Genomic DNA, 16,716 nt, shown 5'->3' with positions numbered 1-16,716 from the left:
TATGTATGTACTGTATTTCTGATAATTGAATATATTATGGAATTAACGGAAAGATTAAATTTATCAATTAAAAATCATATGTTACTTTGTTGAACCACCCAATTCCCTTTGTCGTTCCGACTTATATTACGTACCCCACCCCACTACTCATTACTATTCTGTACATTTTAAGAACTATAACCGTGGAAGGATGATCACACTACACGCATTAGGAATCTCTTTTTCTGGAAAGAAATAAGCTGTTATAGCAATTTCTTTCCCTATCTTAGTTTATAAATGAATGTTTGTATGTATCTGTGTATGATATATATTTAGGTGAAGTATTTGTGTATTTACGTCTAATATATTATACAACTGAGTATAAATTTTACTTTAATTGTAGAATTATTGTTATTTCGATTTTCTTATATTGTACGTCACAACGTGTATAATAATAAATATAATATTCCTCCTTTTTGGGTGTACTGGAACAAATCTTCAAGGAATAAACATGTATTTTAAACTGAGTTATTTTCGACATGTTTTGTTTTTTCATTTCCATTTATTTATTTTAATTTTACATATAATAATAGGTGAAATAAAAATATGTAGCCTATGTCTATTCCCGGAACTCAAACTATCAACATCTAAAATTTCATCTAAATCGGTTCAGCGGTTTAAGCGTGAAGAGTCAACAGACAAGTTACTATGGCATTTATAATATTATTAGTTCTATATTTAAATTTGTAACGGTATTATTAAAGCTGCATTTATTACTGATTTAAAAATAAAAAATAAAAAATATAATCCAAATGTAATTTATTACAGAACACACTCTTAACATAATGAAAACTTGTGGCATACGAATATTATCCTTTCGTTTTCTCTGTTATGCCCACGGATATGATATGGCAAGACAGTTGGGTTTCTGTTAAGTCTAAGATAGATAATTGTATCTCATAGTCACCAACGAACTCATGACGTAGGACGTCCTTCGCAAAATCAAGTGACATAGCCATATTCTCAATGGGATACTCGGCCTGAAAAGTAATTTATATATAAAATAAAAATGTAAAAAATATATATATATAAAGATACAAGACGAGAGGTGTTGTAAGTTTAATGTGTCTGTGGCATCGTAGCTTCTAAACGGATAAACCGATATTGATGAAGTTTTTCATTATCTTCCCTACCGTGATTGATTATTGATTCTTCCCTGATCCAGATCTGATACTGCAGCATCATCTAGAATCTGCGGGATACTCAATTCCTCAGAAACTTACAGCAGTGGTAGCGTGTCTATATTGTACTTGAGAAGACGTCTATATTGTACCAGTGATGGGTGGGACTTTTTTAAATTTATAATTTAAGATTTAAATAATATTCAAGTTTAATTAAAAATAATACTTTAACAAAAATTAAACGAAGTGATCAAAAAACCCAAATAAATTTTATTAATTACGAAACAGCTATTTTTTTATTACAAATATTTCATTAAATTTTAGGGAACTTTTGTCTACAAACCTTTTATTGATATTTATTGTGCAATAGATCTAACATTTAATAAAAGATGATTCACATTGTTACCCTTCCATACAAGAAAGTAATTTATATATAGCCCACCAAGTATTTACGTATTTTATGCTTTATCATAGTTACCGTTTTTATAGGACATTCCGTAGCCTTAAGACCTTGTACTAATGGCCACCAAGGCGTGTCCTTTTTTTTTAAACTCCCACAAAGATTCCCTGCTACTGTATACATAAATTCTTTAGCCAAATCCGTTTCCTTCCACACTTTTAAATCGATCTATAAATAAAACAAAAGATTACATTATTTACAAATTCTCATCTTTATACTCGTATAAAATTCCAGCGTGTACGAGTACGTGATACTTCTTCCGCCTCAGTTCGACCAATTTTAACGAAATATTATTTTGTACTTGTGGTCACCTAGGTATAACTTAGATGTAGTAGACCAGATGTATTAGATGTAGTAACCAGTAGAGTGCACTGTTTCAGAATACCACATTATTTTTTAATTTTCAGTTATGTCTTTTTTAAATTTTTGTAAATCTTACGTACAAAAATAAAATCTTTCTTGTTTTTCTGCCAAGTCCTATTTGATATTTTTAATGTCTCATCTAATTGTAAGTAGTATAAGTTAAAATATGTTTACGTTTTCGCTAAAGAAATTGTATTATTAAATTTCAATAATTCTCATCACATACCGAATACTCATCAGTTATATCGGCTAACAGGTCTAGCCTTCCAGAGAGACCTAGACTGTCTTCTCCATCTGACTCCCCATTTATAATACCAACTGTTAAGGAATTACATTTGAAAAAATCATTTTGGAAGCCATCACAGTCCTTTACTTCGTCATTGAAATTCGCAACGTAGTAAACCTATAATTTAACATTTGATTAGTAAATTAATGATTAAGTAAAATTTGGATAAAATCGATGAGGAGGACCTATGCCGATTTTGACCACACCTGTCTTACACAAAAACTTGTGTATCAGTATACTAGTCAAACGCGCAGAACACATTATAGTACACGAGTCTGTGCAAGTGTTCTCTATTCCTTAAGTCCCATAATGGTAAAGTAAAATTGATATGTGCGGCAAGAGTTCTGGCAGAATACCTATAGTTTCACTTCCTTTTGAACACATCGATTTAGACACTGCCGACTTCTAGACTCCGTATTGTTACCAAGAATTGCACGACAGAAAAACCCACATATAGATATTGGGTATTAATTGGTTCTGCGTTCGATATCTGCTGTTCGATAGCCTATAAGGTACTTACAATAAAAATAACTCACAAAGATTAAAATTATAATGCAAAGTGAAAGCAATAATTCTTATTAATGAAGCAAAGTATTGTATTGAGTTTCGATTTAAGTTTAATATTTTAATTAGTCTCTTGTATGCAGTACTGGAGACATAGCTGATAATTTTAATTAGCTATAAAAAACAAATGACAGTTATTTGTTTTAATTTAATGTTGTCATTTAAATGTATTGCATTATCTCGCTTAGTATGTAAAATTAAGAAACTGAAATTAAACTTGCAGGTCCTTCTAAATTAAGTATATATTTTTAAATACTCACATCATCCGACTGAGCTATATTGTTTTGTACAAATAAAATAAATAATAACGATTCAATAATCAACTGTATATTATTCATCGTCCCTTGTTAAAACCGTATCGTATCCAAATAGAACTGAACACTGTGTAGATGATTTTATATGTTAAACGATAAAAATCAATATAATTACGAAAATAATAAACTTTAATGATAATATCATTATTAATATCGGATAATAAAACTTTGCGTGTCCATCCTCATATTAAACGTAAATAAGCAACGAACATGATATTTTGTCATGTAAAATATTTATCAATGTTATTATCAAGACCCCATGATATAGTTAGATATAAAAACAGTTTAGTTGATACTTTGTAACAGTTTCTGATAAACATGTGTTCTGCTTGCGAAAAAAATCCAGGGTATTTGTAATATACCAAACATATCATAATCATATTTATAAATGTTGTGGTATTTCTACATAATGGATTAGTTAGTCAGGGGATTAACGGAGAGATTTGTACGAGATACATTTGTTCAAATAATATAAATCACAGGTATGGTATGACGATGATGATGGTGCTCAACCTCTTTTGCCCACGGTGGCCCACGTTCTCAACAAAGTCTAGCCAACTACTGTGGATATGTTATAGTCCCCAATAATGTATACAAGCACAGGTGCACTCCCAATTCTATCGTAGTACGATGGAATGTCAATCCAAGACGACCTTTAAAAAGATAGCAGAACCAACAGCCTAATTTGCATTCCGAGGCCCAGGAGTATTTTTGATTCCTGAGCACCGTTACGCTGGGCTACTGAATTTATCGACAGAAAAATGAAAAGATTTTTTAAAAAATCAGAAAGATGAAAAGAATAATCTTTAGCATCTATAGACATAAAAGATGGACCAACGATTCTGTTAATACCAGAAGGGTAATATGACACACAAATACACTTAGTATAAAAATTTTGTTTAAATTCTAACATAATATAAATATTTAAATCTACCACTACCTGTTTCGGCTTCGGGTCAATTGGATTAATAGTTACAAGGCATAGAAACATCCTTTGTTAGGGATAAAGTAAACAAAACATAATATTACTTTTCAAATTAGTATTTCGCTGTGAGTGCGCGATATTCTTCTCATGAAGTAAACAAATGGGGCGCGCGTAGAGAGTATATCATTTCCGATATAGTAGTTTTATGTAAATGCCGCCTACTTTTAAACTGCCGTAATTTTTAGATTCCGATTGGAACTCCAAAACCTCCCCTTTCCGTATTTGTTATCTGTACGAAATGAATGAATGTATTCGCAGTTTTGATTTAGTGCCGGCTTGTCGTACTTTGTTACATTGAAATTTTTGTCGAAATTATTACCGTTGTATAAATTCGATTATATATTTAACATTTATGTATGAGCAATGTGAAATAAATGATAATTTAATCGTTTTTATACATAATAGCTGTGGAGTGTGTTTGTAAGCACACGTACCTAAATCTTATCGAACATCGGGAGCTCGGGAGCAAGCACATCCAAATTTTGATGCGTTTATTAATGTTATTATATTATCGTCAGCGGTGAAGGAAAACATTGTGCGGAAACCTGTGTGAGACGAATGTAAATATGTATGTATACCTTACGCATGTGTATTGATAATAATCTGGGACAGCGTGGTGGAAAAAACTCAAATCTTCTTAAGAAGAGAGAAGGCTTATACACAATAATGGTGTGTGACTTTTACTACCTTTATAACCTCAAAAAATATCAAACATTTTGACAGACTGTTAGTACGTTTTAATATCAATTTTGTGAAGAAATACATAATTCATGACTCAATAATATGAGGTGGGTACCTCCACCAAAAATGGAACACGGAAATTCCATTCTATCAAGGATTAATAAAACCTAAAGGGACTGATGGTAAATAAAATTTAAGGTTTCCATGCCCGTATAACTTTAAAGGGCAAATGATTTAATTATGCGCATAGAATTGTCAGCGCTCCACTTAATTTGATTGCGACTGACACCTATGCAAATGATACGTTACGACTAATTGAATATCTCTGTACTGTGGGGACTATAAATGACTTTAGAACCCAAGTTATAGCGCCTTATAATCAATATATAGATACCTATGTCATAGTTTGCTGCCGCGACGACAACATACCTCCAATACTAATTTCTAGATCCAGAGTAATCCAAACAAAGCTACAAGATGTTATGATTTTTGCTTTATTATCAAAACAAGAATGTTAATAATAATTGGTAGCTTTACTTAAAATAGTTTGTTATTAGATTCGTAAGAAATAATATGTAACAGAAATATTTTTAATAATTCATTATTTGTAGGGTATGTTCAAAACAAACGCTTTATGTATTTTGTTAACTAAATTACCTACTACTTGGTGGTAGGATTTTGTGCAAGCTCGCCTGGGTTGATACTACCCACTCAGAAAAATACCGGCAAACAGCAGTTTGCTGTGTTCCAGTTTGAAGAGTGAGTGTATCCACAGGGACGAGGGACGTAACTTTTTAGTTCCCAAGATTAATGACGTATGGGTGATGTAAGGAATGGTTAATATTCCTTACATCGCCATTGTCTATGGGCTATAGTAACTACTTACTCTTAGACGGCCAATTTGCTCATCCACCTAGGTTTATCATTAAAAACAATATCAGTGCGACGAAAAAATATTGTAAGGTGATTATTGTTTTTTCCCATATTTTAAATATATTATAAATCTACACAAATAAAAAACGTAAATTGAAACAAAACATTTATTAGAAAACGTATCGATTTTTTTATTCATATGTAATCAATTCATTATCATCGCATTACCTGTCGGACCTCTCTCTCACTCACGTGTATGGCATATAAATTGACACTAATTACATATTAGCCTTAAACATAACTATATGTTACTTGAGCGCATTGTATTTTTAATCCAATCAACATAGTTAGAGACTGATGTATATACGCCTGGCCAGCCCTCCCTTCCGCATCCATATCCGAATGATACAACGGCAACGCTTTCCCAAACTCCTGTAGCAGATTTCCTCATAAGTGGACCGCCTGAATCTCCTCTACAAGCATCCTGGGCGAAGACTCCCCCGGCACATAGCTGTCCATTAGTCAAATCGGCACCAAGTGATCTATACTTCGAAACGCACTCAGATTTGCTGAATATCGGCAAACCCAACTTTAGTTTGACTGGACTACTCTTTCCTGTAAAAAACATAATAGTTCATATTAATTTTGGTCCTTATGACGTTTTAACATCATATTATTTATTTAACTGGCATTTCAAAACTAAGGAACAAAAAAGATATGCAGGCGTCGTTTTACTAGCGATTTTTTTCAGACAACCTTTCAATTAGGACATTTTAAAATTGAGATCAGAGTAGGTGGTTGATTTTAAATAATTGGCATAAATTACGTACTAAAATATACAAAAAACATCTCATATGTCACGTTATTTGTTAAAATAAAATATATTATCAATTTGTTATAAATGAATACTTATTAAATTATAAGTGGAGCTATATTTCTGATCGAATTGTTTTTATGTAAACGCACATGACCCTCACCGTCGGCCATTATTCGATAATAAGTTTTCTAAGAATCGTACTTGTTATGCGCAAAATCAATAACAGCGAAACCTACCGTTTTCGGTTTTTCCCCAACCGGCCACAAATACGTCATTTCCGACATCTAAGCGAAGATTATTTTCAACTAAACAAATCGGCTGGACATAAACTGTAAAAATATAAAAAATACATTTAAGTGATTATGATTAACAATTACTAAATATGTAATTTAAATCATAAGAATTTTTAAATCTTACATGTAAATGATGCTCTTTTAGCGAGTCGAACAAGAGCTATGTCGTCTTTCCTGTTTTTATTTCTATCTGTAAATCCTGGGTTTGGATACGCTGAATGAACTAATATCTCTTGCACAGGGTCAGCGCAGGTATCAGATAGACAGTCTATATCCGATTGTAAGTCGTATTCACCAAGTCGGGCCGTGGTTCTAAAATAAAAATATTATATTTTTTTATAAAAAGAGTATTGTCACTTTATCAGATGTTCATTATAATATTACGCGTTATGGATCACAATCAAAACTTTCATTTAAAAACAAACTTAAGTGCAAACATACAGTCTCTTCTCAGAAGCAGTACATATTATCTACCACTAGAAGTTTCCAAATGGGAATTTAATTAGTTTCCCAGCATATGTTACCAACATAATAAAATTCAAAGATAAAATAAAAAAGGTGTAAAAATTGTAGTCATTTTGTTGATGATAAATGCAATGGCTTTATTGCTTCGTCAATTAATAATTTATCTTCTAAAAATCTACTTACAATCTTCCAACAGCAGTTTCGATTTCACCAACGACACAATGTGCTGCCGTGAGGATGTAACGATGGTTGATCAACACTCCACCACATTGGTATGTTAACGGGGCATTTTTGGCTATTACAAAAAAAAACATGGTTATATTATAATTGACAATAGCACTCTTTAAATAAAAGCAAGTCCAAATGATTTTATATGATCCCAAGCAAGAGAAAAACAGTCCTCAGAATTGTTCTTTATTAAAGAAGGAGCATGCCCATCATAGCTTACATAGTATAATTTGAGAATTGTCGGATGTTAAATCTAGGAGTTATATCCTATCCTAGAAAGATTTCTGTATCATCACACTTTTGCTCTTTACTTCTGAGCATGGGCCAAATAATAAAGTCAAATTATTCATATCCTTAAATTAAAAATTACTGAATAAATAAAAATACAAATACGAGATCACTTACGAGGTTGGTATCCCAATAACGCCATCCATGGAAACTCGTCCAGGTCAGTGATCTGTCCTCCGTATAAACGATCACCGTTCGTATCTATTCCACACTTGTCTCTTGGCATCGGATAGGAATCTTCTTCTTCCACTGGATCTTCACCACTTGACGGGCGAACAGGTCTTGAAGGAGGTCGTCGCTAAAATTTAATGTTATTTTATTTATAAAGAATATACTGGGAATTTACATCTTTATATTCAAGTTTATAGCCAAATGACTCTCTGTCTATGTTTCAGCCAATTTAGTTGAAATTTGTTTTCGTTGTTGGCTCTTGAAAGTTTCAAAGTTACACAGGAACATGAACAAACAAAAAAGCGCACGTGCAGTGCGAGTTTTGTCATCCAAATAAGCATTACAACACGTGTTCGTAATACTCCTAAGCGGCTTGTCTCATTTGAAGGAAGAGACGACCAGAATCTAGGTAGTTCTTAGTAATATTTAACTTTAATGGCAGGCAGTAGTTAGATCTGTTGCCGATATCCATATCTCCCATTCATTATTTTTAGGTTCACCAATAAGAAACATAAACTTATCTTTATTTTACTGGTACGAAGTCCTGAAGGACAGCAATCTTTTTATAATTATTTTTATTAAATATAATAAGTGGGCTCCTATAACTTCGTACTCACAGTAGTTGGTGCGCTTTGAGATTGAGAGGGTGTGGGTCCGCAGCAAACTCTCGGGACGTATCCTTCGAAACCACATTGCGATTGTCTTAGGAAATTAACCATTTCACTTTTAAGCGGTCTTTGCTCAAACGCTGTAAGCAGCTGCGGGCAATCGTATATCGATACGCATTGGCTTCTTGCACCGAGAGGCGTAACACAACTATCTGATACTGAAAATTTAAAAAAAATATGTGTTTATTGCCCATAATTATATCCTATGATCCTAACAGAATTTAGACAGTCATTCTCAACTGAGAATAGCTAACTATATAGGAAATTTATTTGCCGGGAGGGCTTTGTGAAAGGTCGACTGGGCAGCCCACCATCATTTTCCACCGCCAAGCTGTAAGCTTAGAATTGTTGTTACCCGGTTTGAAAGGTTAGTGAGCTAATGTACAAGGGACATAACATCTGGCAATAAGAGAGAAATAACAGATTAGTTCCCAAGGTAGATGGGAAATTGGCGACATAAGAAATTAAAAAAAAATTGTACTGAAGTCTATGTCTACTATGTATGTAACCGATCGTTATCATACTGACACGATTATAACTGTGAATGATATATGTCATTCTTAAAACCACCCCCAATATAATATATATAATATACCCACAAGTATATTAACTATAACTTTAAGGACTGTAAATTTTCAACTGCTGGACAAGGGTCTGCTCTCTTCTCTTTAGAATAAGGTTTGAAGCTTGCTTATTGCTTCAAAGTAAAATTTAAATAGAAACAAAATTTAAATAATAGACGCTTGTACAATGTTACATCGGTCGGACGATAGTGACACGAATAACAGGCAGTAACTGCTACAAATATCGATTACAAAAATCCTTAATAAAGATCATTGTTAAGTTATTGTTACGAACGGGCTTCCTTTTGGTTGGGGTCTCTTTGGCTAGTGGTTGGGTTAGCTAGTATAAAACTTTTTAGAAAAATAAGTTAAAAAAAATGAATTCTAATTTGAAATACGCATTCCATCGTTCCATCGACTGTTATATATGTTATATTTTCTGTTTCTCATCACTAGCCCGTCTGTCAGAAAGATCAAGCTAACTTGAACAGGGTATAATAATAATAATTTTACAATAAAATCAATAACAAAGAAATCAGAATACAAAATACTCTGTAATCCTAAGTCGACTTTTTATTATAATCAACGCTTTTTATAAGGCCGTTCGTTGCGTCACGTTTGTTATTAGAATGTTATATGAACGTTTTTCCTCAAATATCTTATATATGATCAGACAACCCAAATTTAATCATTGAAAATATATTCACAATTCAAAACACTGTATTGTATTAATAAAAAATAGTACTATTTAATTGTCTATGTAGTTAATTACTTGGTCGTTGTTGTTGTTCTGTCATATTTAATTAAATCACGCGTAATTATAGTATTTTATAAAAAATATCATAGTAAATTATAAAGCTATGTTAATCTTCGAAAAAAACTAGTTTGATTCAAGATTATTTTGATTATGAATAAACATACACCTTTTATAACATATTTGTTAATTGAATTATATTTTAAACAGTGAAAATAAACATAACCTTAATGACAAAACGATAGAAATGTGATTCTAAGAGTGATAAGAATCTGATTCTTGAGGTTGAACAGTAATCTGAGTGTTGCTATAACAAAAAGGTTATCAAATTAAAATAACTTTTTTAAAAACAAGCTACTACTTAAGAAATTTACTAAAACATTAAAAATTCATTATGCTCTGTTATCATTAACAAAATGTGTTCAAAATTTCAGCTCAAACGCTCGTGATTTTAAATTGAACTGGTTTTAAAATAACGTGACTTAATACAAGCATACTAATATGTGAAACTATATAAAAACTTTATAAATCAATGCACGAAATAGCACAAAAACATATAAGTTCTTCGTTTGAGTAGACCATTTAAAGATAAGGAAAATGATACTTCGGATTAGACTTTTACATTTGTCTGCGTTATACGTCCATTCTATAGAAATATTAATGTGTGTTTATATAGGTTATGTGTGTGTGGATGACGATGTACTTTTGAAATAAACATTTATGCATATCTTGTTGTATATTCGAATCTTGAATTGGTCAATACAAGGAAAAATATTTAATATTGTATTTGTTGATATAATATTGTCTTAAAAACTTTATATATTGAGATTCGGTTGCTACACATACAGCATGAAAATTATATATTCCATAACGTTAAATTATAAAATAAAAAGTTACTAAACAACAAAAAAGTACTGGTATAAAACTTTTACAGGATAAAATATATTATTAAGTATAAGGAAAATCAACAAGCAAAGTGTTCCTGCTGTATTTAACGGACACAGAAACGAAACATATTATAATAAGCATTAAAACCATAATAACATAAAACGATTCTCATAATCTAATGGTTGATCTTTAACCTCACAATTAAGATAAAGAACACTTCAAGTTGAAAATACGTAACCAATGTTAAACGAATATCCGCATATCCTTGTTTTATAAACACGTCTTAAAGACACTTAAATAAAAAAAACGATATTTTTTATATTATTAAATTAAACTTACATGCACTCGTAAAAAGCATCGCTAAACCAAATATTACAACTAGACACTTCATTTTGATTATTTATTCACACAATTCTCTTAAACAATTTTAAAATCACAGAAGTTTGATCATCACTAGAACCAGTGTCATGAACGCTAAATTATAAATGACTTAAACTTGACGAGATCACTTGTGCGTCCGCTTTACTATACTGGATCTTAAAGGTCAACCTCTGTTTATATATATATGTAATAATATCAACGTATCTGAGTACAGTTAGCGTTTAAAATTATTATAAGAATATGTTAAGATTTTTTTTATTATTACACACATAATTCATTTTCTTACTATCAAAAAGATATAGAACGCAATTATATGGTGTATTTCGAGTATTTTTAAGTTAAATGTTTAAGTTAAATGATTTTTATTGAATGATAAATAATATTTTTGTGTTAAATATGGAATAGAACGAAAATTAATTTTGTACTACTATAGCTATATTTTTAGAAGTCAAATATTTTCCTTGTATTCATCAACTCGTACAATAACGTCAGTTTAATTTCGTTTAAAAAAATATTAGAATAATTGCTTTATTTTTATTAAAAATTCACATATAAACATTCATATTAATTCTGTTGTTTTAAAATATATATTTTTTTTCTTGACGACTGTACTTTTACTGACTCAGTGCGTCATCCTCGGATTTACCAGTTTCTGTTATAGTGTAATAATAATTAGGAATACACAAAATTCTTTAAGAATAACAAACAATATGGTTACCTGAAGCATCGATAATATATAATCACGTTAATTAGAATATAATGTCAGCATCAAAGCATCAATTAACTTGATGGTCTTAGCAATAAAGTATAACTTTAAAATTTGTTTTTTTTTTTTATGTTTTCCTCATTTTATCAGAATAAGCTTACGTCACGTTTATTTGGACTCAGGTAACGTTGCATTATTATAATTATATGTTTTAAATACTGTGTCGTTTGATCCTCAACATTAAAGAAGACACGAATGAAAGGACCAAATGTGTTATCTTTCGCAATTTGTATTTTTTTTTAATTAGAAATTTAATCAGTTTTAACGAATAATATTTTTCGATTTAATTAAAACATAACCTCTCACTCATAGGTATTTCCTTTATATGATGGAAAGATTTAAGCCGAAGTATACAGGTTTTTTGTACAAGTTAGTTAGCTGGCTTACTTTGTACAAATAGTAAAAAGATAAATTTATGACTTTTTTACATGATTCGTAAGAAATCATACTGCAGGTGACATTTTATGATATACCTATATTTTTTATATTTGCATTTGCTTGAACCCGGAAAAACACGAAACTCCTTCGTTTGTAAATTAAGCGTGAATAATTCTTGATCAGGAAACGATCTTTACTAAATATATTTTAGTAAGTAAATGTTTTAGCTCGAAATGAATTTTAAACCTATTGTGGAATAGTCGTATCCAGTGTAAAATATAAAGATCCCATTAAACGTTTAAAGCTGATCATTTTATAATTTGGCACTTATTTCTTTTTTTAAATTGCATGCATTTTATCAATAACGTCACCCTTTCTGGTGCGAATATCGTAAATCAGCACCTTGTCGCCATTTCGCTAATCGACCCAGTGCCCAATCAGGCAATTCGGTTGAAAGTAGGACGCAATTTCCTTCGCAATTCGCTTAAGGATTAACCTCATTAACTTTCATGTCTCGTCTGCTAATTGTGTTCGGCTCCCCAATTCCTGACGTCATTTGATTATACACTCGTTATGGGAGAAAATAGTATTGGCGATAAATAGTACCCGCATAATCCGGGCGTGATTCGGATAGCGTATGAGGGACACTGTTGATAAGAAGTACGACTTTTAAATCCGAATGGTATTATAACGCCGGCAGTGGCTATCGGGGACTGGTAAAAACATATGTAAACATTTAAATTGATAAACAGTAAGTGTTGGGAGTGGTGGAGGTGATGAACGGTCAATTGACCACCAACCTAATAATCTATGTACTTTGTGTTTATAATAACTCAGACCCAGCCAAACCGATAGAAATAAAACGTACTGCTGTTTAACGTTGAAAAGCGTTGAAATGACTACGCAAAGCCCTACCACCAAGTAAGTACGTCGTTGCTTTACCGCGTGAGAGTTAACTTGCACACGCAAAATAAATATAATCATTGAATTAACGAAACTTCATACTATTTATTTTTTATAATTATTCACAAGTTTCATTGTTTTACATCTGTAAAGCGGGCACATTATTTAAAAAGTTGATGATGATCAAATCGTAAATTGTAATATATTTCATAACGTAAACATTCACTAACTTAAAAATGTAATATATATATTATGTTACTGTAAAAGCTCGAGCTAAGGTAAATCTTAAGATTTTCCAGTTAAACCTAAGATTTACCGATATGACTTGGTAAATGTAAGTATTTATTATAAAGGGACGACTTTTTCGGACTTTTACCATTCCAACCTAACCTTTTTGACGCCGCAGGGCGTCAACGAAGCTGACGCCCTGCGGCGGATAAGATGGTAGGCTCCGCCGCTGACCGCCGGTATAAAACACCTGGGAGGCTCGAGTAGTGAGCCATCCTACTCCCTCCTAGCCAACGAGGCCACTCACATGGTCCGCCCTGACGCCGATCAGGGACGTACCAGGAGCGGCCCTGCGACATCCCTCCCGCCAGTCTTAACCGTGGCCGACGAGCAAGCCCAAGCCGGCCCGTTGCCCAGGGTACACCACGAGGAAGTGACTGACATGTACCCCATTCCAATCAAACCTAACCTAACATGTAAATCCTAAGATTTACCATGGTAAAAGTTCGAATCCCAAAGTTTTATGGACATTTACCCATTCATAATCGGTTAATCTTAGGTTTTACTGGAAAATCTTAAGATTTTCCGTAGTTCGAGCCTTTACAGCAAACATATACATATATTATTGTTCAGTGAATTATTTCTATTTTACTTACATACTTTAATGTATAAAGTACTTTTAAATAATCAATAATCAGAATGGCTTGGCAAATCGTACTATTGTAACTAAATCACGTATTCAATCGAATGCTCGGACGGAGTCGGGCCACTATGGGGCTATTGTGAACTCGTACGTTAAATAATCACGCCTTGTCGATTTATTAAAAGCGGGGTAAATATAAATTGATAAACATTATATATTTTTTCTATTTCTTTAAGCAGGTTGTTATATTTATTCTTAATATAAGTCATTATTAAATTAGATATAAAGCTGGGCTGGGCCTCCTGCTCGTTTGCCAACTATCACACAAAAAAATCTTTATAACATTTTACTGTATATATGTAATAAGTATGTATGTAATAAGCCCTATTAATTATTTTTTTTTAACATTAAATTATATTTATTAATAGACAAATTTTAAAAATAAAAGTAAGTAAGTCAACGATTTTGAATTTATATTTCTCGGGCCAATTCCTTGCTTGGCCAGACGAAAGTTAGATTCTAAGTTACTTCCTGCACACTTTCCTGAAAACTAAAATCCTTGATTAGAATCTGTCCGGCGACTTCGATCGAGCGAACTGCAATTGCAATTTTTAAGACTATATTTTACATGCTTTTTAGTAAATTGCTTTTATATATGAGAATATTTAAATTTACTAGTTAAATAATCTTCTAGAATGTTTCCCAAGCGAATGACAACAACTTTATTATTAAATTATATAAAATATATGGACTTTATTTGAAATTATTTTATGGATTGTTAGCGAGTGGCTAGGGTTACTCGCTAACAATCCAATACGGTGTTACGTCATACGATGTCATAATTAATTATATCACTTTATTACATATAATGATTATAATCGAAACTATTTATTTTACATTATTATGTACTTATAAAATTATTGTTGTAATTATTTGTTTAACTTTATTAATATTATTTTATGTGGCATGATATTTAAGACTGGCATAAATACAGATTATCTTTTTTTTTTTTTGAATGAGATGTCACTAAAAATTATTACATGATTGCGAGGGATTATAAAATATAGATATTGGAGCATTATTATAAAAAATAGTTTTATTTTGTCATCTTGAACTACTGAAATTACAGCATATTAAATATGTGATGATGACTCCTGACGAGCCTCCGCCTTTCAATCGCGGCTGCCATCCTCAATGAACAATAGCCTAAAGTACGGCAGGTGTCATAATGCTCGAGTGCGCAAACACACTCAGGTGCACTCTCTATTCCCTCACACTCATAATCCAATGGGATGACAATCCCGCATGATCGGCGCAATTCAGACGCAAAACCAAAGGTCTCATCTGCTTTTCGAGCGGCAAGGGTTTTCACCAAATAACTTTATATTGGGCCAACCAATTTGAACCCAAAGCCTCGACATCTGAATTGTCCTGAGTCACTAGAACAATAAGGTAGTCACAATATTTATATTACTATACTACGTCATGTTTTTTTTATTTGTAATAATCGTTCGTTGTAAAAAGGGTATATACATTTTCACCTGTATAATATCTTTATTTATCATAATTGTAACTTTTCTATTAAAGGAAACGGTGATTCCTCTAAATGTCTCATCACGAATGACAAACTTCACGTGTCACATTCACGACTTTACGTTATGTTTAGAAAGGGAATATATGTATAATAAACGTTTATTATTTGAAAAATATTATTAATATAAAATTAATATTTAAAAAATGAAAGAAAAAAAATATTGTCACTGTTACGTTAATATAACGAAATTCGAATACGTGTATTTAAGAATATACCTCTATCATCTGTACTGGGGAGATGTCATGATAAATTGGCGATTGGAGGCACTTGAGAGGTTGTGGCCTCTCGGACTGTCTCGAAGGCTTACTCAAATAATTCAAGTAATACCTGACAAAACAATATTTTACCTTATCTTGCATTATTTATGGTAGTATATAACAACTAAATTCTGTTGAAATTATTTGTAATTATGTTTTAGTGACTTGTTAGTTACTAAAACATCATTACAAATCATTTCGCAAGATTTTAGTTGAACGCACAGAAATATCTAATATTTTAATACATTTCCGGCTCTATTGAAGAATTGAAATCTCCATTGTGTTTGTATGTAGATATTATATATATATCAGTATTACAATTAAGTATCTTTCAGAAAATGATGAAATGTACGTGTGCATACTATTTATAAAGGGAAAAGTCGTTATTACTATTTTAACAATATTATCGTGCGTATTTTCCTGTTAAAGTTATTCGACAAATTATTGGAATCAAAACATAACATTTTATTTGCTATAATATTGGAATAATATACACAAAGGATTGAAGCGTTTCTGAAATATATTTTGATGCATAATAAAACAGTTAGGTTAAATGCCCAATATATATAGTACAGGAGATATCGTTGCATTTTTAATATTGATTTAATATAACTCATTTTGTTATAAAAACTACTGTACATATTTACAAGCGAAGTTTTCTTGCTTACATTACACTTAAAAAAAGCTTTGGATAAGGGATAATATTGAAATATCGAAGTATTGAAGCTTAGCATCCTACGAGGTG

General features: G+C 31.6%; 2 protein-coding genes across 2 annotated transcripts; both read right to left on the bottom strand.

Annotated features, from left to right (window-relative positions):
• Window positions 1-781: 781 nt before the first annotated feature.
• On the bottom strand, window positions 782-3,219 carry LOC125066508. The gene is made up of 4 exons (XM_047674606.1): window positions 3,094-3,219; window positions 2,210-2,386; window positions 1,639-1,788; window positions 782-1,019 (listed from the first exon to the last, which is right to left on the bottom strand). Exons 1-4 carry the CDS (start codon window positions 3,169-3,171, stop codon window positions 849-851), a joined length of 576 nt encoding a protein of 191 aa, XP_047530562.1. The 5' UTR covers window positions 3,172-3,219; the 3' UTR covers window positions 782-848.
• Window positions 3,220-5,839: 2,620 nt separating this feature from the next.
• LOC125066470 (phenoloxidase-activating enzyme 1-like) lies at window positions 5,840-11,358 on the bottom strand. Its single transcript, XM_047674548.1, has 7 exons — window positions 11,161-11,358; window positions 8,566-8,774; window positions 7,895-8,075; window positions 7,445-7,556; window positions 6,921-7,108; window positions 6,740-6,832; window positions 5,840-6,301 (listed from the first exon to the last, which is right to left on the bottom strand). Exons 1-7 carry the CDS (start codon window positions 11,210-11,212, stop codon window positions 5,988-5,990), a joined length of 1,149 nt encoding a protein of 382 aa, XP_047530504.1. The 5' UTR covers window positions 11,213-11,358; the 3' UTR covers window positions 5,840-5,987.
• Window positions 11,359-16,716: the final 5,358 nt, after the last annotated feature.

The sequence above is a fragment of the Vanessa atalanta genome, chromosome 9 (assembly GCF_905147765.1).
Source record: "Vanessa atalanta chromosome 9, ilVanAtal1.2, whole genome shotgun sequence".
Classification (NCBI taxonomy): domain Eukaryota; kingdom Metazoa; phylum Arthropoda; class Insecta; order Lepidoptera; family Nymphalidae; genus Vanessa; species Vanessa atalanta.
This window is presented reverse-complemented; position numbering and strand designations above follow the sequence as displayed.

Excerpts from the sequence above, each read along its gene's own strand:
- LOC125066470 (XM_047674548.1), bottom strand. The coding sequence starts at position 11,212 with ATGAAGTGTCTAGTTGTAATATTTGGTTTAGCGATGCTTTTTACGAGT. Across the intron at positions 7,557-7,894 it reads GTTATTGGGATACCAACCTC|CCAAAAATGCCCCGTTAACA; the intron begins GTAAGTGATCTC and ends TTTTTGTAATAG. Across the intron at positions 7,109-7,444 it reads GAAACTGCTGTTGGAAGATT|AACCACGGCCCGACTTGGTG; the intron begins GTAAGTAGATTT and ends TTTTTATTTTAG.
- LOC125066508 (XM_047674606.1), bottom strand. The coding sequence starts at position 3,171 with ATGAATAATATACAGTTGATTATTGAATCGTTATTATTTATTTTATTT. Across the intron at positions 2,387-3,093 it reads ATATAGCTCAGTCGGATGAT|GTTTACTACGTTGCGAATTT; the intron begins GTGAGTATTTAA and ends GTTAAATTATAG. Across the intron at positions 1,789-2,209 it reads ATATAACTGATGAGTATTCG|ATCGATTTAAAAGTGTGGAA; the intron begins GTATGTGATGAG and ends TTTTATTTATAG.